The 22091-nt window shown below is 38.5% G+C and overlaps 2 protein-coding genes and 1 non-coding gene across 4 annotated transcripts in view; 1 reads left to right on the forward strand and 2 right to left on the reverse strand.

Annotated features, from left to right (window-relative positions):
- LOC124384638 (eukaryotic translation initiation factor 4 gamma 3-like) overlaps window positions 1–22091 on the reverse strand; it is a 1295064-nt gene that overhangs the window by 928168 nt on the left and 344805 nt on the right. The window lies entirely within an intron of this gene.
- LOC124384498 (spliceosome-associated protein 49-like) lies at window positions 924–5840 on the forward strand. Its single transcript, XM_046847412.1, is given in 11 exon segments — window positions 924–1089; window positions 3242–3425; window positions 3652–3750; window positions 3753–3847; window positions 3976–4014; window positions 4046–4089; window positions 4221–4371; window positions 4590–5001; window positions 5110–5243; window positions 5529–5579; window positions 5694–5840. Coding segments are annotated over 10 exon segments (1269 nt in total). The 5' UTR covers window positions 924–1089; window positions 3242–3247; the 3' UTR covers window positions 5760–5840.
- trnav-uac lies at window positions 18027–18099 on the reverse strand. Its single transcript has one exon. It is a non-coding gene; the product is annotated as a tRNA-Val (tRNA).

The following is a 22091-nucleotide window of genomic DNA, read 5'->3' on the forward strand; positions in this document are numbered from 1 at the left end:
GGTGAGCTGTGAGATCTTCTATAGAACATGACTGAAAAAAGGAAAGTGTTTTGTCATACTAGTTGAAAAGGTTCTTTTGTTCAAGTCATTGCTGTGTTTTCTTCACTTTAGAGCCAAAAGGAAGTGGAGGCCTTATGGAGGAACTCTAAACTGAGCTGTGCTGATTTTCTTCCTGAAACCGTGGATGGGAGTTTCATTTGTTAGTATAAGAACATTACAAATGGCAGCTCGTCTGATCAGAAAAGAGAAAAGTGTTTGTGTTTGTGGTGTAAAAGCAGTGTGTTGGTTGGGTAGACTTGATGCAGTTTTATTTCTAAACCAGCACAAATGCTGCCTTTAAGAAGAACATCTTCAGAGGGGTTTTTTCTCGTCCTGGTATCATAAGTGTAGATAAACATAGGTTGTGTTTAATTGACAGCCCTGATGAAGTCTGATGACCTGAAGAGGGTGGAGCTGAGACTTCAGACAGCAGACGGACTTCTGAGGAGGAACATCAGCACCACACGAGAGGTTAGAGGTCACCAACCTGTAATTAATCCTGGAGGAATTAAGTGTGATTAGAGAGATAGTGATTTAAATGTGTGTGTGTGTGTGTGTGTGTGTGTGTGTGTGTGTGTGTGTGTGTGTGTGTGTGTGTGTGTGTGTGTGTACTGAAAAATGTATTCAATTTGTTTGTTGTGTGAATTGCCAATTTATTATTTATTTTCATATTGTATTTATGTATTTATTTGTAAATGTATTTACTGTAAACTCTTATTAAAGATAAAGTAAGTGCAGATTGTTGTTATTTATTTATCTTTTTAGGTGGCAGCAGGATGGGAGCAGGTCATGATGTGGATGAAACCATAGACGGAAAGCCATACTGTGATTCTTGGAGATTCCATCGTCCGGCATGTCCGCGCTACCGGAGCTAAAGGTAAAGTGCACACTCGCTGTTTTCCTGGTGCTCGTGTTCTCGATGTCGCTGCGCAGGTACCCGCGATCCTGAACGAGAACTTCGGAGCGGTTGTTCTTCATGTCGGAACGAACTACACCCGGCTGAGGCAAACGGAGATCTTAAAGAGAGATTTCAGGATCCTGGTGGAGACGGTACGCAGCACATCACCCACAACGAGGATCATAGTGTCAGGACCTCTTCCCACTTACCAGCGAGGGGCTGAGAAGTTTAGTAGACTCTTTGCACTAAATGAATGGTTACAGTCATGGTGTCGAGAACACAAACTTCTCTTTATTAATAACTGGAACTGTTTCTGGGAGCGTCCGAGGTTCTTCCGCCCTGATGGCCTGCACCCCAGCAGAGTTGGAGCAGCAGTGCTATCAGATAACATCTCTAGGATACTTCACAACATCTGACTGGTAAGACATCAGGAAATTTACGACTATGAGAACATTTATACAGCAAACCAAATAGTTACAAGTTCACACACAGCCCAGTTTATAGAAACCGTATCTATTCCTCATGTAGTAAAACCAAGAATTAAATACACAAGATCCAGAAATAATCTTATTGCAGTTAAAACTGAAAAATGCCAGATAAGAAACACCAAAAAGTTCTAAAGTTTGGTCTTTTAAACATGCACCCAAAGCTACAGACAGACGCTAAAAGCTGCTAGAGCTGAACACCTGAGCAAACTCATAGAAAACAACAAAAACAATCCCAGGTTCCTTTTCAGTACAGTAGCTAAATTAACTACAAATTTAGTAGTGACGACTTTATGAATTTCTTCACTGAAAAAATAGATAACATTAGAAAAACAATTGTGGCGGTTCAACCTCTGACAGCATCTCCTGACACAATCTCACCTACAACTCCACATCTACACTGTTTTACATGTATAGGACAGGAAGAGCTGTATAATGTTATTACCAAAGCTAAATCAACAACATGTCAGTTAGATCCCATTCCTACTGATCTATTGAAGGAAGTGTTACATACAGCTGGTGAGTCTCTTCTCAATATTATTAACTCCTCACTATCTTTAGGTCACGTCCTTAAATCTCTCAAGTTAGCAGTTATTAAGCCCCTCATTAAGAAACCTCATTTGGATTCAAATACGATGTCGAAGTGTTCCACCTGCTTTACTCCACTCCTACTGCTGTAGCGCCCTCTACCTCCACCCCCACCATTATACAGCCTGCACTTTTATGTCATTTAAAAAGACCTTTATATGTCATTATCATCATCATTATGTTTAAGTTCATAATATACAATATGTGTCTTACAGCCTGGTAGTCAAAGTCCATCTCCTTCAGCCAGTGATTCATCTGCATCCAATCCTTCATCTGCATCCAGTCCTTCATCTGCATCCAGTCCTTCATCTGCATCCAGTCCTTCATCTGCATCCGGTCCTTCATCTGCATCCAGTCCTTCATCTGCATCCAGTCCTTCTTCTGCATTCAGTCCTTCATCTGCATCCGGTCCTTCATCTGCATCCAGTCCTTCATCTGCATCCGGTCCTTCATCTGCATCCAGTCCTGCATCCGGTCCTTCATCTGCATCTGGTCCTGCTGTTTCTTCCAGTTCTGCTCCTTTAATTATGTCAATTTCTCCTCACTGCAACATTTCTGGAAATATTCTCGCTTTTTTATTCTTCATTGTCAAATTTAGACTCAATACATTTGTCCACACAGTGTAGATCAGGCGCAGGATGTAGAATCACTGAAAGCATTTTAAATGGGATTTATTGGTCTGTTTTGTGTACATGCAGGATTCAGGACCATTTTTATTTTGATCTTATTGATATTTAAAGTTTTGTATTAAAATAATATTTCTATAGTGTTTGTGATTCAAGTGTCTGTGATTCATGTGTCCAACTGGTCATGTGACCAGAGTGATACTGCAGAAAAGTTTCTATGACGTCATCATCAAAATTCTAGTATCTCCTTGACAACCATCAAACAAACACACAGAAGCAATAAAAGCAGCAGCAGCGACTGATAAACATTATAACTGTTCATCTACTACTGACTATTAGGTACCTGATAAGTAGCTTTGCTATATATATAGTTATTCTGAATACTTTTTACACTGTTTTGTGCTTTTTGTTAACTTTATTTTTGTACTGAAATGTAGAAATGTAGGATCCTTTAAACCTGTATGTTTTAAAATCTTTCAACATTTCAGAGTAGAAACTGATTGTAGTTCACTCATACTGATGTTTTTCTGTTTAAGACTGTAGGTTTGGTGTTTTTTCTCTTGTTTATAACTGACAGTTTGTTTGTTTGTTTGTTGTTTTTTTAGATCAAAATGAATTCGAGTATTTCAGCACTGTATGTTGGTGATCTGCACCATGAAGTGACAGAAAACATGCTGATGGAGAAATTCAGCTCTGTGGGCCACGTTCACTCCATCCGGATCTGCAGGAACTGGAACACCGGCGTTTCACTCAGTTACGCCTACGTCAACTTTTACCAGCGAGCCGATGGTAATTAAATCCTCATTAAACCCCAATACACTATTTCTGCATCTATACCAGTTTATTGTCTACTTAATACTCCAGGAGTAATTTCTGTATTATTTTACTACTTTATTACGTGAATATGGTCAGGTTTTGTGCCTTAAATAAAATTTGAGAGTGTTTTCTCCTCACCCATCTTTCCCCAGTCTTTTTTACTGAAATGAATGACCTGTAATGAATTTTGTTTCCTCAGCTGAGCGAGCGTTGGCAACACTTAATTGTGAGCTCCTTATGGGGAACCCTATGAGAGTCATGTGGTCTCAGAGGGATTCCACCATGAGGAAAAGTGGCATCGGAACTTGTTCATCAAGAACTTGGACCTGGAGAAGATTGACAGCATGGCCCTTTTTGACCTGTTTTCAGTCTTTGGGAAGATCCTGTCATGCAGGGTTTGTGCTTTAAACTGTTTGGATCTGAATAACATCTGTATAGCATGATTAGCATGTTTTCTACTAAAGTCCTGTATTAGATCTGTTTGATATGAATTGTGTGTTGACATGACGTGTCTCTCCTGAAGGTTGTCCGTTACAAGACGGGGACAAAAGGATATGGATACGTCAATTTGAGTCTCCAGAGGCGGCGGTTTGGCAAAGGAGAAACTCAATGGCAAACTTCTTAACGGCCATAAAGTGTAAGCTATTAATATAAAGTGTGGGTTTGGTCATATGAGGGGATTTCAGTCAGCGTCAGGGGGTAATTTTTCTGGTGTCGGCATAAAGACTAACAGCAGTGTGTAAGAGCAGTGTCTCTGTTGTGTTACAGCTCCATCCAACACTTTAAGTCTCGTAAGGAGCGCGAGACTGAGAGGAACCACCACACCCAGGTCTTCATTAACAAGCAGAAGACCTTACTGAGACCAGAACACCAGGATAACCCTGTCCATCCTAACGTGCAGAGGATGAAGAATGTGCAGGTGAAGACTGTATCCTAAACATCTACCACCCCATGCTGTCCACATTAAAATGATTTGATGCTAAAGTTCAATATTGCAGTTAAATGGGTTACTGGCTGAAAAGGTTAAAGAACCTCCTCTAGCTGGTTCCCTCAAGAGCCTCCTGCTAGCAGTGATGATGATCTGATAAAACAAAATTAAATTCACTGTTAACAGCTGTGTGTGTCTTTGTGTTACAGACTCAGAATATGACTCCCTTCACACCAAGCCAGAAGGTAGAGCCAAATAAAGAAAATGCCCCAGCAGTAAACACAGTTCCTGCTGTAGAAGAGCACACAACTGTGGATGAGAAACCAGCTTTACCTCAAGTTCCAGCTGTAGAACCGCGTCCAGCTCTACCTCAAGTTCCAGCTGTAGAACAGAGTCCAGCTCTACCTCAAGTTCCAGCTGTAGAACAGAGTCCAGCTCTACCTCAAGTTCCAGCTGTAGAACAGAGTCCAGCTCCATCTCATGTTCCAGCTGTAGAACAGAGTCCAGCTCCATCTCATGTTCCAGATGTGCAGGATGTATCCATGGCTGCAGCACCTCAGAAGCGCTTAACTATTTACATGTTGGAGTCTGCAGATTTTGAAATGCAGATCCAGATGGCACGTAAGTGTTACACACACACACACACACACACACACACACACACACACACACACACACACACACGCAGTTTCAGTAACACTCTCTCTCTCTCTCTCTCTCTCTCTGCAGATGATCATCTGTTGCCTCTGGTAGAGAAAATCCACCCGGCTGAAGCGAATAAAATTTCATGGATGCTGATTGGGAGTAAAAACAACTTTGAAATCATGAACATGATTTCTGATCCTGATCTTCTGCGAGCCAAAGTGAGCAAACACACACACACACACACACACACACACACACACACACACAGTAATATTATATTTAGGAATGATTTGTAATAAGTGGTTGTAGTAACGAGTGTATTATTATGTTAAATAATATTATATTAATATGATGATTAAGTTTTGGTCATGTGGTAACAAAACCCCACCCACAAATTCCTCATTTACATCTATTCATAATCACACACATCACTCCTCTATTCACTCTTTATATGCACGTGACACACGTGTGATAGAAGTGTATATGTGTGTGTTTGTGTGCAGGTGGATGAAATGAACATGATCCTAAAAACAGGAGAAGCAGGAGTCAAGTCGGTGAGTATCCACACACACACACACACACACACACACACACACACACACACACACACACACACACACACACACACAGACTGTGTAGACTAAAACTCCTCTGCATTTTTCTTTCAGGAAACAAAGATGCTCTTTGGCACAAAGAAAAAGAGGAAGAACAAGAAGAAAAATATATATTTATAATAATAATAATTATAATTTTTTTAAATATGATATTAATATTGCATGTTATTATATTTTTTTGTTTATATACTTCTTTTTTTCTTTTTTTATTAATATATTATTTAGGGAAATAAATAAAGACAATCCACAATGTAAATGTGTTTGAGTGTTTTGAATCGTGATTATTAAACATTTTATAAGAACTTTAAGAGGAACTTGTCAAGTGATTGTGATACACATGCATGAAAGAAGAACATTTTAATAAATATTTTCCTGAAACCAGCAACAAATGAACATCACACTTTTAAACCTTCATTCATTCATATTTATAATATCAAAGCTTTTAATGCATCAATATTTTTTAACTACAATATCTCTTTTTTAGCCAGTGACATACAGTGCAGTATTATAGCCTGATGATTTTCATTTATTTCATAGAGATTTTATACAAATAGTTTGTAATTCTTCTTTCTAATTTTATTCTGCATGTGTGGGTGTTTCCTCTATTTGTGCACCAGCTCTTATAACAGTTCCTACTGCTGTAACTGTATAATAAAGGCATTTAAAACACTATAAATATATAAACCATTAAATAAAAGTGTCAACGTCCAGCTGGTTCAGCATCTCCATCATGAATTCCACTGATGCTTCATCAGGAAAGAACAGTATGTTCTAATAAAATCCACCCTCCTATAAAATCTACAGCTTTAAACCCAACTTGTAATCTCACTGAACTGAAGCATTGATTCACTTAAATCATAGTACATTTGTATCATTTGTAATGTAGTATTAGTGCAGTTGCAGCTAAATGTAGAGCTGCTACTAGATGAAAAGGATTAGAGGTGATGTAGGGCTTTTGTGTGTGTTTTCAGAAGAATCCAGACTATGGATTCTCACTAAATTGACTGAAGATCACGTTCATATTCTTAGTGGGTTTTGATGAGGAACATAATCAGGATGACCCCCACTCTGTTCAGATTGAGTTTATAATTGTTTACATCATAAACACATAAAGTTCATATATATATATATATATATATATATATATATATATATATATATATATATATATATATATATATATATATATAAATAATTATAATAATAATAATGATGATGATAATGGGTTCAGCAGGTTCACAGAATAATTTACGAGTCACTGTTCTATGTACAATAAAACATTTTATTTTTAATGACTGAAAATGCTACAAAAATGTCAAACGATAAAGTATTATTAATGCAAACACACAAAGGTACAAATACAAATACAAAACTATAGATACAAATAGCAGTAAATCCACAAAAGTAAAACACAACTATATAATATTAGCAAAAATATTTATAAACAGTAAAATGATATCAAGTCTCTGAGTGGCTTAAAATACCGGAAATAAATAATTAGAGGAGCAGAACTGGAATAAACAGCAGGTGTGGCTGCAGATGAAGGACTGGATGCAGATGAAGGACTGGATGCAGATGAAGGACTGGATGCAGATGAAGGACTGGATGCAGATGAAGGACTGGCTGAAGGAGATGGACTTTAACTACCAGGCTGTAAAGACACATATTGTAAATTATTAACTTAAGCATAATAATGATGATGATGATGACATATGAAGATCTTTTTCAATTGCATGAATCTGCATTGGTACATTTACATTAGGTTTGGCTGCTGAATTGTTGCTGAAGGATCCAGCAAACTGTGACTTTGTAAAGTAAAAAGAGGCGACAAAACAGACTGACATTCATGTAAAATCATACGTGTGCTGGAAAAGTAAAGATCTGATTTCCCTTTTGAAGAAAACACAAAATCTTCTATCCAATAAAAGACAATATGACTATAAAATATAAAAATAATGAATGAGCAGTGATAATGTAAGTGCAGGCTGTATAATGTTGGGGGTGGAGGTAGGGGGCGCTACAGCAGTAGGAGTGGAGTAAAGCAGGTGGAACACTTGCAGCAGGTGGAACACTTATGACCTGGTAAAAGAACAATAAAGAGTGTGGAACACAGGTTTTATTTACCTTTTAGTCTTGGTATTTTTTACAGATCTAAATAAGAAGAAACATTGAAAATCTAACATTCACACATTAATATGTTTAATCCACAATCATCTCTGTACACTAGTGAGAGTCTGAGGGCAGAAGTGAAGTGATATGAAGATCTATAAATATAAAACTATAATATAAAACATTTTAATAAATGGTCTCATAAAGGCAAAATTAAAAGGCAATTTTAAAAAATACAAATCTATTGTAATTGAGGTTATGGTACCTGTGTTTAATCATGTTCTCTTATAAATTTTTGTCTGCACAAACCTTATGAAACAGATCAAACCATTTCTTCTGATGGGAAGCAGCTTCAGAGCAGAACCCCAGTGCCCACTCATCATTCTCTACCGCCACAGACGAGACGTCCACTCATCGTCCTCTAAAGCCTTGTGTGACTTTTTAGACATTTCTGGGACATTTAAAACATGTTTTGTTTTAATAGCTAAGAAATAACTACATTTACATACTAGTAACACAAACACTAACCCACAGCACTACTTAAAAGGCTACTGTATGTGCTACTGTACTATAAATACAGTTACACACTCATAACAATAACATTATTAATGACAGATAACAACATTTAAACCACAAACAAAATACGTCTGCTACATTTGCGTGTTCACCATATGGCCTAGACATGGTCACCAAGGTAAGAAACATTAAGCTTAGCCTGTCAGGATGGTCGAGTGGTCTAAGCCGTGATTAGCAGAGAGGTGGACATAGATTGAGACCACAGATAAGAACGAGTATCACTTCAGAGTGGAGAAAGGTAAAACCAATTTTAAAATCCTATTACTTCCAATTTATGCATGTGATCAGTACATGGGTCTAAGGTGGTCTAAGGCGCTGCGTTCAGGTCGCAGTCTCCTCTGGAGGTGTGGGTTTGAATCCCACTTCTGACAAGTGTGTACCTTCTTGGTCAGTTTTTCTGAACTGAGTCCATGCGGGGGAGACAAATGATTCGCATTTTCTGTTGACAGTCCGATTGAGAGGCAGGTCAAACGTCAGAGGAACCTCATCCATATTTATGATGTGGTGCGGCCCGATTCAGTGGGAGCGCACATGATTTGATATAAAGAATTTCATTGGTTCACCTTAACCCATCCGGCAATTTCATTGGTCTAATGTTATGGGGCTCAGGTTTTTGGCCTAACGGGAAAAACCCGGGAAAAATCCATAAATTAACTGCTTCATTGTTGAAGCCGTGGGGTTCAAAGCATGGGAAAAATGAAGCAGCTTATAGTCTGGAAAATACGGTAGATGGTTTTGACGACGCACATGATTGCCTTAAACACATTGAACAAGAGACCTCTTGAAGGCCCTAACTTTTAGACACGGCCCAGGAAGAGGGGGATTGTCTATATGTAGATGGTTCATGTTCAAAACCTTCTGATGATGTGTATTTATGTGGATATGCGTTTGTAAGTTTACCTGATGAAATAGTTAAAGCTAAATCATTACTATACACAAGCTGCAGAGTTAGTGGCACTTACAAGCGCATGTCAGTTTTCTGAAGGTAAAGTAGTGACTATTAAAATGTGTAAAACTAGAATAAATCTGGTTTGGACAGTTAAATACAGTGCAGTATTACAGCCTTATTTTAGTCAGTCCAGTCTCTGAGCATAAGCACTGAATCACTTGGAATTTACTCGGTCAATAATAAAAACTCTTTGCTATAGTTGTGAGGTGACTGATACACAAAGCCATGGAGCAGTTGGACACTGGGGAGACAATCAGATGAATGAAAGTAGAAAATGTGATAAAACCCTAAAGTTTATTGTGAGATTTGAGTCGTGATCGTTCAGATGCACAGTGTAGCAGCAATGACACAAACTTCACTTCACAACAAGAGCAAAAATACATGAATGAAAAAATGAATGAAATTAAAATTCATCAAATGAAAAAAAATCCAATGTTATTTAAACTTTGGAGAAAAAATCTTATATTCTGTTAATCAATTCTCTCATACTGACCACTGGATGTTCTACACGGCACCTCATGGTAAAGACTCTCTGATGACAGGAGACTCCACCATGATGCCGAGGCGATAAGAAGATCAGTAACATCCTGACACTGAGTTACAGTACAGTGGTCAGGGTCTCGTAACTCAGACCCCATGTCCGAATAGACATAACAATTGTGGCTCAATACTCAAATTAGTTTTAGCTGTTCACTAATCATTTACCAATAAGTTACAAAAACTTAAAATAATACATAACAAACCAAATGAAGACATCTTCCAGTCACGAATGAGAAGGAGAAAATCAGCTTTATTGCAGTCACTTCAGACCCGTCCCATGGAGCTCTCGGGAGAGAATCATCCTGACAGCAATGACACCCGTCAGCTTTCACATGCGAGTGCGAATTTGATATAAACAATCCTTATTTTTTATATCTCACACCTAGTAAAATGTACATATTGTGTCTAATATCTCCTCCCTCACAATTTACGTACATCATTGATTTTATGGGGCTTTGCATATCCCACCTTTGCTCACGAGTTTTCTGGTGTGTTTCTACCTATTCTTAGTTAAAATTCCACCCATATCCAGGAGGCCTCGTTCACCTCCATACGATTCTAATTTACATGTACAAAAATATCTCTTGATGGAGACCTTGTCTTAAAAAACATCCCCTGATCGTGCACTTTTCTAAAAATCTCGTCTGGGTTTTTTTTCCTATGTCTGCAAATCATCCTTTGTTTTGTTTTGTGTAGACTTTGTATAAAACGTGTTTTTTACTAGTTTTACAAACCAGGGCTTTAGTTTTAACACACCAGCACTTTTCTCCAAATGCTTTTCCTAATTTTCATAGCTCTCGTCTTTTACTTAGTTTTACTTAAAATCTTCTTAAAATATATTTCTTATGCCATAATACTTCTTTATATAACATTTCCTGTCTTACTCTCATCCTGCCTGCATCTTAAGCTCATGCTCTCTCATGCTTACTTCCTGTGTGTTTTGGACAGTGTACCTCTTATACAAATTCTTGCAACTATTCTCCTCGTTCTTTATTATCTGACGATGTGTTGTGCCTATTAACCTATTACTCTTCTCATTTTTATATTTATATATATTTTATATGATTTTTTCACCTACGTTTCTACTTGTGTTTTGAAAATATGTGCATATGCTGTTTGAGTATAGTTAAGGCATGTTGCCTGCATGCTGTTTGCTTATTTTACTATTTTTATTTTACATTATATTTTCCTATCTTTTCCTTCCGGCCGACACACTTTGCCTGGTGTACGTGGTCACCACTCTCTCTCTCTCTCTCTCTCTCTCTCTCTCTCTCTCTCTCTCTCTCTCTCTCTCTCTCTCTCTCTCTCTCTCTCTCTCTCTCTCTCTCTCTCTCTCTCTCTCTCTCTCTCTCTCTCTCTCTCTCTCTCTCTCTCTCTCTCTCTCTCTCTCTCTCTCTCTCTCTCTCTCTCTCTCTCTCTCTCTCTCTCTCTCTCTCTCTCTCTCTCTCTCTCTCTCTCTCTCTCTCTCTCTCTCTCTCTCTCTCTCTCTCTCTCTCTCTCTCTCTCTCTCTCTCTCTCTCTCTCTCTCTCTCTCTCTCTCTCTCTCTCTCTCTCTCTCTCTCTCTCTCTCTCTCTCTCTCTCTCTCTCTCTCTCTCTCTCTCTCTCTCTCTCTCTCTCTCTCTCTCTCTCTCTCTCTCTCTCTCTCTCTCTCTCTCTCTCTCTCTCTCTCTCTCTCTCTCTCTCTCTCTCTCTCTCTCTCTCTCTCTCTCTCTCTCTCTCTCTCTCTCTCTCTCTCTCTCTCTCTCTCTCTCTCTCTCTCTCTCTCTCTCTCTCTCTCTCTCTCTCTCTCTCTCTCTCTCTCTCTCTCTCTCTCTCTCTCTCTCTCTCTCTCTCTCTCTCTCTCTCTCTCTCTCTCTCTCTCTCTCTCTCTCTCTCTCTCTCTCTCTCTCTCTCTCTCTCTCTCTCTCTCTCTCTCTCTCTCTCTCTCTCTCTCTCTCTCTCTCTCTCTCTCTCTCTCTCTCTCTCTCTCTCTCTCTCTCTCTCTCTCTCTCTCTCTCTCTCTCTCTCTCTCTCTCTCTCTCTCTCTCTCTCTCTCTCTCTCTCTCTCTCTCTCTCTCTCTCTCTCTCTCTCTCTCTCTCTCTCTCTCTCTCTCTCTCTCTCTCTCTCTCTCTCTCTCTCTCTCTCTCTCTCTCTCTCTCTCTCTCTCTCTCTCTCTCTCTCTCTCTCTCTCTCTCTCTCTCTCTCTCTCTCTCTCTCTCTCTCTCTCTCTCTCTCTCTCTCTCTCTCTCTCTCTCTCTCTCTCTCTCTCTCTCTCTCTCTCTCTCTCTCTCTCTCTCTCTCTCTCTCTCTCTCTCTCTCTCTCTCTCTCTCTCTCTCTCTCTCTCTCTCTCTCTCTCTCTCTCTCTCTCTCTCTCTCTCTCTCTCTCTCTCTCTCTCTCTCTCTCTCTCTCTCTCTCTCTCTCTCTCTCTCTCTCTCTCTCTCTCTCTCTCTCTCTCTCTCTCTCTCTCTCTCTCTCTCTCTCTCTCTCTCTCTCTCTCTCTCTCTCTCTCTCTCTCTCTCTCTCTCTCTCTCTCTCTCTCTCTCTCTCTCTCTCTCTCTCTCTCTCTCTCTCTCTCTCTCTCTCTCTCTCTCTCTCTCTCTCTCTCTCTCTCTCTCTCAGATTACATTTTATTACGCACACATAGAGCATTTCTCACACAGATAATGTGGTGATACAAATAAATATGATGTTCTTTATGTGTAAGTTTGTCTCTGATGAAAAAGCCGGTGGCGACTGCAGCAAGAACAAACTCCCCGAGACGGCATAAGGAAGAAACCTTTAGAGGAACCAGAGGAAACCCGTCCTCATCTGGGTTTCACTGAATGTCCATTTATTACAGCTAAATGATGTTGAGGTGAAGTGATGATCAGATACAAACTGTAGTCCTGAGTCAGTGTAGCAGACTGTTAACATAAACTACAGTCCAAATCCCAACCCTCAAAACTCCTGTTCTTACTCTGTTTTGTTTCTGCATGGACTATTTCAGCCTGGGGGTCGTAAGTTTTTGGACACTTTGTTTTTGGTGTTTTTTCCTACGAGGACATTGTATTTTACCTGATAGTAGTAGTGCACATGTTTGATCTAAAATAATGAAAGTGATGAGACGGAACTCTTTGTACAAATAATCACACACACACACACACACACACACACACACACACACACACACACACACACACACACACACACACACACACAGTGTATATGAATATATAGGTGCTCCTAATAAAGTGTTTGTAATACATGAACACAATTAGTATCATTGTACACACAGTAACATGGTCATTTTTTAAACATATGCACAGAGTCGTTAAAGACTCCTAATATAAATAATACAAAATTACCGTAACATATAAATATTGAAAAATGGCCCTGAATCCTGTATGTACTGTAGATGTTTTGTTTGAAGTGTTGTGATCATGAAGATGAAATCCTGCAGGTTATTTGGGTTTGTACTGAGTGATAGTTGTTTCATAAACACCTTCTTATAAAATCCAACTCAAATGTTAAATAAAAATTCACTCTAAATTTGTAATCAGCAGCGTCTCACCATCACATTCCACTACGGGAGCGCAGGAGGAGGAGATGCCCGACTGCATGGAATACAGGAGAACATCAAATCCCTACCATTAGATAACTGCAGAACACAGTGTAAATAACGACATATTTTCCTTCAATAAATCTGGAAATGCAGCCATTACGCTCTCACACAGTCGTTACTCTCTTTATGTTCTCATTTTCAGTCCTAACTATAATGATGTTCATGACAAAACTGGCATGAAGAAACGTGTTCACATGTCACATTTTCATCTTCAAATTGTATCACTGGTGATGATGCCACTAATTCATGCTGATTTTGCCAAGGTGTTAATGATCAGTGTAATTACTGTAAACATATAAATGCTGTGGTGACCCCCGTGTGTAATGCTGCATGATGGCACTGCTGGAGGATTACACCAATGGAAGATTAAGGAGAGAAAGAGTCTCCAGGGACCATGATGATTTCTCGGCCCATGATGATGACTGAATAATAATCTGATTTAGATTCCTACAGCTGTGCTCCTGGATCTATGTGATCTATGCAGCTGCAGGACGTGATGACTGGCTTCTTGGTGACTTTAACAACATGTAGAAATTGTAAACATTGTCCTGATGTAGTCTATAATATGACAGGTGACAGAGGCTTCACCCCTCAGACGCTCCTCACCTCCAGAAATGCAGATGTGGAGCTCTGGATGTCTCAGGTGGAAGACTTTATACCACCCGGAAAAAGTGTGTAAGATTATCAGGGTGTGTGGTGTTTTGCACAATGTGGCACTGAGGACCAGTTTCCTCTCCTCCTGACCTCCCTCCCCCTCAGCATTATGACCCCGAGCCACAGCCCCCTGCCCCACAAGAGCGATATAAACTAAGTGGAAGAATCCATGAGGAGGTCATACAGCGTTTGTAAGGAAGACAAAAATAATGGTTGTTATTAGTGTTTATTGTGACTCTTTGTAGTAAAAGATTAAAATCAAGATTTAAAAAAAGATTAAAAAAGATTTGACAAGACAGAAATAAAAAATGATCAAAAGACGAGACGATCTACAAGATACAATAGCTTTACACTCAGCTTTATACTATTGACTATAAGTGTAAAACTATCATAAATAGCCATAAGAGAAACAGAAAGAGGAAAAAGGCATGTTCAGACTCTCTGTTTCTCTTGTCGTCTTCTTTTTTTTCTATTTCTCCTTTTCTTTTGAATGTTTTCTTGTCTCAGCTGAGCAACAATTTCCTCCCATCGCCTCGGACTCTCATATAATGATCTGTTTTATTCTCTGAAGTCTTCTTTTCTTCCTCACAGAGATTCTGGGTATCCTGGAGCCCCCTGTTGGTCTGAAGCTGTAAGTTGTTCCTCTCCTCTATGTCAAGTTTAGTTTTCTCTCTTTCGTCCTCTTGTTTTTCCTCAAAATCCAACGTGGGCTCAAACTGAGCAACACGTTCCTCCAGTCGCTCTTTCTCTCTGATCAAATGATCTCTCTCCTGCTCTGCACTATTTTTTATTTTCTCACAGTGATTCTGAGTATCCTGGAGCTCCATGGTGGTCTGTTCCAAAGTGAGCTTAAGCTGAGCAACACGTTCCTCCAGTTGTTTTGTTCTCTCTTCCAGCTCTCTCTCACAGTCTACAGTTTTCTCCAGTTCCTCATGGATTTTCAGGAAGACTGGAGCTCCATGGTGGTCTGATCCAAAGTGACCTCAAGCTGAGCAACATGTTCCTCCACTTTCGTTTGTTCTCTTGTCCAGCTCTCTCTCTCACAGTCTACAGTTTTCTCCAGTTCCTCATGGATTTTCAGGAAGACTGGAGCTCCATGGTGGTCTGCTCCAAAATAAACTCAAGCTGAGCAACACGTTCCTCCAGTTGTTTTGTTCTCTCGCCCAGCTCTGGCTTCTCTCAGTTATGTCCTGTTCCTGCTGCTTTCGCTCAGAAGCCAAAGTAGCCTCCAGCTTTTGCACCGTCTGTAGCAGAATGGCTTTCTCTTCTTTCTCTTCTGTTATCTTCTCTATCATTAGAAGAGAAAATGCATCCAAGTCTTTCTCTACTTTCTCCATGTGCTCCAGCTTCTCCTTCATTTCAGCAATCTGCTTAGTTTTCTTTTGTTCTTCTGCTTTGAAAAATTCTCTTAACCTTCTGAAGAGCTCCATGTTTATGCCTCTTTACTCACAAGCAAAACCTCGGAAATGAGAGAAACAGAGACGCATTCCCAATTATAGACGTTGCCTTACTGTGACGTCACAGGCAGATGCCCGCCCTCCGTCTGTGACGTAACCCGGTCTCTCTTAACCTGACACTATGCGCATGCGCACATTACAGAGGTAAAGAGCGGATAAAATATCATGTCTTCACAGCTTTTCTGTTGTTCCTGAGAGAAGAGCGATATTACAGTCATAAATAAGATAAAAACGGCTGTAAACTGTGTATAAAGCGAGTGAATCCGAGTTGAGAACCGGAAGTTGACCGGAGTGACTCCATGAATGTTGCAGAATCATAAATGACCAGTAGGTGGCAGTGTGATGTGTATTAGAGCTCACTGTCACAGCAGGTAATTAGAAGTAGTGGAGCTCTAATGACGTCATTAATAGCGAGGACAAGACACACAGCAGTTTGGGATTCTTTTATTGACTTTATTGATTAATTGATTTGGAGTATGATTGTGTTTCTGATCAAAGTAAGTTCATGTGTATGGAGTAAAAACAACCTGTACATTTCTCACTTCCAGACAGTATTATGAGATGTTCATCTGCTGGAAGTTCATGTTTAATGCTGCATGTTTTATAGGATTTATGAGCTGGAATAAATGTCCAAACACCTCAATTCAACACATCAAGTTATTAACTGAAACTAATCTGAAATAAAACTTCAAAATATAAAGAATCAAAATACAAACTATCAGTACATTTAAAATTATAACAATAAATAACAATAATAATAATATTATTAGTTAAATGCAGTGCAGTATTAACGCCTAAATATTTTAATTTTAATTAACTTTAAATACACATTTATATATTATTATTAAATACACAATACAATATTATTTTATGAAAGATTAGTTACCAGAAATAAAATAGAAACATACACAAGAATTTCATTAACTACTTGCACGATCCATGTGGAACAAAGTTCAAAATTCTTGTGCATATAATAATAATAATAAATATTGTGAATGTAAACAAACATTTAGCAGTAGTTTGAAAAAAAAAATGCAAAGATGCAAATAATGTGTTTATTGTGTGTGTGTGTGTGTGTGTGTGTGTGTGTGTGTGTGTGTGTGTGTGTGTGTGTGTGTGTCAGGTCAGTCTCTGAGCATAAGCACTGAATCACTTGGAATTTACTCGGTCAATAATAAAAACTCTTTGCTATAGTTGTGAGGTGACTGATACACAAAGCCATGGAGCAGTTGGACACTGGGGAGACAATCAGATGAATGAAAGTAGAAAATGTGATAAAACCCTAAAGTTTATTGTGAGATTTGAGTCGTGATCGTTCAGATGCACAGTGTAGCAGCAATGACACAAACTTCACTTCACAACAAGAGCAAAAATACATGAATGAAAAATGAATGAACTTAAAATTCATCAAATGGAAAAAAATCCAATGTTATTTAAACTTTGGAGAAAAATCTTATATTCTGTTATTCAATTCTCTCATACTGACCACTGGATGTTCTACACGGCACCTCATGGTAAAGACTCTCTGATGACAGGAGACTCCACCATGATGCCGAGGCGATAAGAAGATCAGTAACATCCTGACACTGAGTTACAGTACAGTGGTCAGGGTCATACAGAGGTTTTCAAGACGTGTTCCACTCAGAACAGACATCACAAGGGTCCATCAAAGAAGTCGAGTCCTCATGCTGTGCGTCAGGTGCAGAAGCTGCTTCAGAAAACAGACACACGAGTGCTGCAGCATCGCTTTAATCACTTCTTATTTCAAGAAATCTTACCAAGTGTAATTATTTTACTGCACTGGAAATCATTTGACTTGTTTCTAGTCTGTAGAGTTTCTTCTTAAATCATGCTTTTATTTCTTTATTTTGACGGATATTTTTTGCAGTGGACGCGTCATAATGTGTGCTGTGTGTTTTATCCCTGACCACCGAGCACCATAGAGTGAATAAAAATATTCTTCATTCATACAATTCGTACAATTCGTACAAGATGATTCATACAAATCAATACAATTCATTTTAGAATTGTATTAATAGTGTAAAGAGTAAAGTTTGAAGTCATCGAGGATGTAACACGACTTTAAAAAAGAGCTGGAATAAATAGAGTGAGAACAGCAGCCGCTGCACAGACTCCAGATCACACACTCTCATACAGTATTTGAAAAGCACTTGTATTCCTCTCAACCGAGAACAGAAAGCTGAGGGTACATTGGGAACAAGTTTCCCAAAACTGTATAGTTGCAATCTGGAAAACATTTTGCCTGAATCATTATTTCTGCTCATTTATGCTGTGCAGATGATTGTGTGGATCCATAGGGTAGTGGTCGTCACATCTGCTTTACACACAGAAGGTCCTTCCAGTGGAACCATGCAGGTTGCAAACATGAGTGAGGTTTATATATTACTCACAAATTGTTACTCAATCCTGGAAATAAAGTTTTGCATGTTTTTGCATTGTGGTTGAAACAGAAATGGAGGAAAAGCATTCCAAAATTAGAATCAGAGACTCAAGGGCATGGCTCCACTGGGGGTCAAACCCAGGACCTTCTGCGTGTAAAGCAGACGTGATGACCGCTACACTATGGAACCTGCTGCTGAGAAGGTTGATGTCCAATGTGCATAAATAGAAACATATCTCTCAAAATCTAACTGGAAAAATATAAATTAAACTTAGAAAACTCACTGACTTAAATGTCACAATCATCTCCACTGTTTTGAGCATGAGCTTTATGAGAGTCTCCTCACTGTTCACATAAGGCTACATAACCCCTACAGAGAGACTGCAGGAGTTCATGTCTCATAGACTGTTTCTCTGCTTCGATCTTGTCCAAAATCACAGACAAAACGTCTCTGCTAAAGACTAAATAAGACAAAAGAAAAGGATCATCCAATATCCAACTAAATCACACATGTCCTCAAATCATGTATATAAAACAAATATTAAGGAGTTAAGACTTGACTGTAGACCAGGTTTAGGAAAACTATTAGACTTAGATTTAGAATTAGAACATCAGGGCACTGAATTCACTTTTACAAATGAGAAAACTCAAATCCACAGCTAAACAATAAAGTTGTTTGAATTTTGTGCACACTAAATAAAACAGAAGATAATAACTGACCTTGTTTACACAAAACACAGATGTGACCAATTTTTCCTCATCTGTCAGACCAGGAAGTTTACAACTGCCTTTAAGTAGTGCAGAAACCCAGTTAGTAGATAATAAATCATAACTGGCATCATGAAGAGTTTCCAATGCACAAGCGATGAGGGATTGTGTTTTGTTGTGTTTGTGCTGTGCAGCATCGATTCGAGGTCTTTTAGCAGTCGTGGTTGTGACGTGTCTGATGCAGTTCTTCATGGGTTCTGCATATAAAATAAATAAATAAATAATAGAACAAAGCTGCATGTTTTATTTCTGCATAATGAATACAGTCTACAATCTGATCATTTCTGTACATGTTAAAGGTGTGTTGTGTAAAATAATTTACTAAATGAAATGAAAGCTGCTCAGATCACACTCATGATATTATATGTTTATTTGATAAAAGCGTATCATGCAGTAATAATGTGCTTGTATCGTCTTACACACTGAAGACATAAACATCAACACTATAGATACCTTTAAGTGCCAGACGCTGGTTTTCAACACTTTCATTCCTGTGGAAAAGAAAAATTCTTTATGGTTATGAATAAGAATATTTTTATGGTTATGTAGAGAATCCATCATGCAATACTCTGTGTACCGTGTTTCTATATAAATGATGTACTTAAATAAAGTACTGGGTTAAAAGTCTCATGTATCATGTATGTATATTTAACATTTTATGAAGATATCATTAACATGTAGATTTCTACAAACATTTATCTGAGAATATTTCTGGTCCTTTTCTCCCTCACAGATGTAAAATAGACTCAGATTTTCCATCCACATGCAGATCACCAGGTCGCTGTCGCTTTTTCTTTCCTTTTTTATTTCTTGTAAACAAAGCTCAGTTATCACGAGCTGGAAAGAGCTGCATTCCACTTCCTGCCAGGTGCGTCACAGTGCACGCCACGCTCTTTCACCACTAAGAGCTTCTAAAGATGAATAAAACTAAGAACTCGCCCACACGGGGAATAAAAACCTCCCATGTGTCGTTAAAATCCTGCACTCATTGGTTACATTTTCTATGGAACTGGCTGAAAATAAAAGATTGGAAATGAAAGGTGGTGCAAAGCAAAACATCACCACAAACACCTGCAGAGTTCAGTTGTATCACTGATAAGATTCTTCCTGTCTTTGTCTTTTTTTAGTGGTTACTCTCATTTGTTTTTTTAACACTATATTCTACCAGCCATATTTATTTTTTACCACCAAGATGTCATTCTTTATGCAAAAGTTACTCTAAAACAGATACAAACAAAAGACCAAAAATGCTCTACAGTATGTTGTTCAGTGGAACCTTATCTTTTCAAATAAACAGGAATTTGCAGCAATTGTGTGTTTGGATGCGTTTGTGACTCGTTATTACAATTATAGTGTAAGTACTGTTTTTATGCATGTTGTTTGTGTGTATTGTTTACACAAATTTAGAAAATATATTCGTTATAAGCGTTCCATTGAAAAACAGTGATCTAAAATCGATGCTTGAGGCTTAGACCTTTAGAATGATATATAATTTATCATGATAGCTTATACCCCTTTTTATTTAATCTATTGTTAAATTACACCAGCAAACAGTGGTCACTTCAAGTGGCTGCTTTTGAACTGTAGGCTCCGCCTCCTCTGGTCAGGCTCTTGCTCTTCATTGGTCCTTTTTTCCCAGGTGACTCCACCTACATATAGTAGAGAGCTGAAGACAGAGCCAACACAAGGAGGGGGGAGTAGAAGAAAACAGCACAGACACGTAACAGCGGCATCCTGGTGCATGTTAAAAATAAAGTAACTCCATTACCGTTACCGTATGGTGCGTTACCTGTTACTTTTTTAAATGAATGAATTTGGGCTGAAGTGTAGACTACAGTCTGACCTGTTTACAGCAGCGACGCAGTGTAGTATTGGAGGATAAACCACTGTAAACACAAAGAAGATGCACTGTGGGTGTGTCTCAGTTTATTCAGGTCTGTGCGGCAGTAATGGCGAGTCGAGGCGAGAGCAAGACGAGTTTCTCAAAGTGGAAATATGCTCATTATTTCACTTTAGTTGAGTATAAAGACAAAAACTTTTTAGTCTAATGTAAGCTGTGTCTTTCTGGTTTGAAGCTCGTATCTACTGCGATAGCAACACCTCCAGAAACTCCATGCCTGAGGAGCTAGAAGCTAGAAGCTAACCCGGTGTTCTGTTCTACATTGTTGATAGTTTTCATACTTCAGCTGTGAAAGGAACATTTTTAAGAGCTCAACACAACAGCTTTTATGATGCAGAAGCCACTTTAGTTTTTGATTGTGAATATATTATTCAGCTTGTTTTGTTATTTATTTCAGAAATGCTTGTGATATATTCAGTTTGTGCTGCTCTGACTTTAATAAAATAGTGTTTAAAAATGACTTTGTGTTTAAGTCAGTTTTGTGTTTGTAGACCATAACACATAAAAGGGCATTAATGGGAACATTAAAGAAGGTTCTTTAAAAAAGTAACTAAAAAGTTAGTTTTAACAGTAACGCATTACTTTTTGGTGTAAATAATCAACAAACTAATTGAGTTACTTTTTGAATAAAGTAACGAGTAACTGTAACTAGTTACTATTTTTTATTAACCAGCACAACACTGGTGATAAGTATAGTATATTTAATCAAACTCATGTAACCTATTTACTCAAAGTATAATTAAAATAATAATAATCAGTTAGTAATAAATAGAGTAGAATAGGGTCTGACTAATGTTATGAGTGTGTAGGAGAAACAAAAACAAGGCAGACTTAAGCATGTTTATTGGGAAAGAAGAGTTTGTGGGCCATTGCTGCTGCAGAAGACATGGGTGAGCAATCAGGATCAGACTCAGGGGAAGATATGGGAGGATAATAATAATGATCAGGTGAGAGAATGGGGGAAGTAGGAGAATAATCAGTAGGGGACCAACATGAAGGATAAGGAGGAGATAGTAGAGTTGATGCAGGAATGAGGGAGTTGTCATAGTCTTTATTGTCGGTCTGTGTCACCTGATGATAAACAGCAGAAGGGTCAGACTAAGTCTGTGTGCCCATATTACGTGTAAAAGTATTCTTCACGATGTGAACAGCTTCTATTCTCTGGAACAGCTGGAGTAGAGAGATGTTCATTAAATGGAGCAATCTCAGTGGTGAGGAAGAAGAGCTGAAATTGACGATACTGTCGGAGGAGAACGCTCCTAAGAGCTGTCCCAGAACGTCTGTGAGATGGAGCTGAATAAAAGAAACCAACAGAGATACGATGTAAAAGGGTGAAATCACAATGACTAAATATAAAATGTATATGTTCATGTGGGGACAAAAGTAACAAGATTATAAATCAGGGTCACCAACCTTTTTGACACCGAGAGCTACTTCTTGGGTATCGACTAATGTGAAGATCTACCAGTTTAATACACACTTTTGAGATAAAAAATGTGCTCAGTTTACCTTTA

This window comes from Silurus meridionalis, chromosome 4 (assembly GCF_014805685.1).
Source record: "Silurus meridionalis isolate SWU-2019-XX chromosome 4, ASM1480568v1, whole genome shotgun sequence".
In the NCBI taxonomy this organism is placed as follows: domain Eukaryota; kingdom Metazoa; phylum Chordata; class Actinopteri; order Siluriformes; family Siluridae; genus Silurus; species Silurus meridionalis.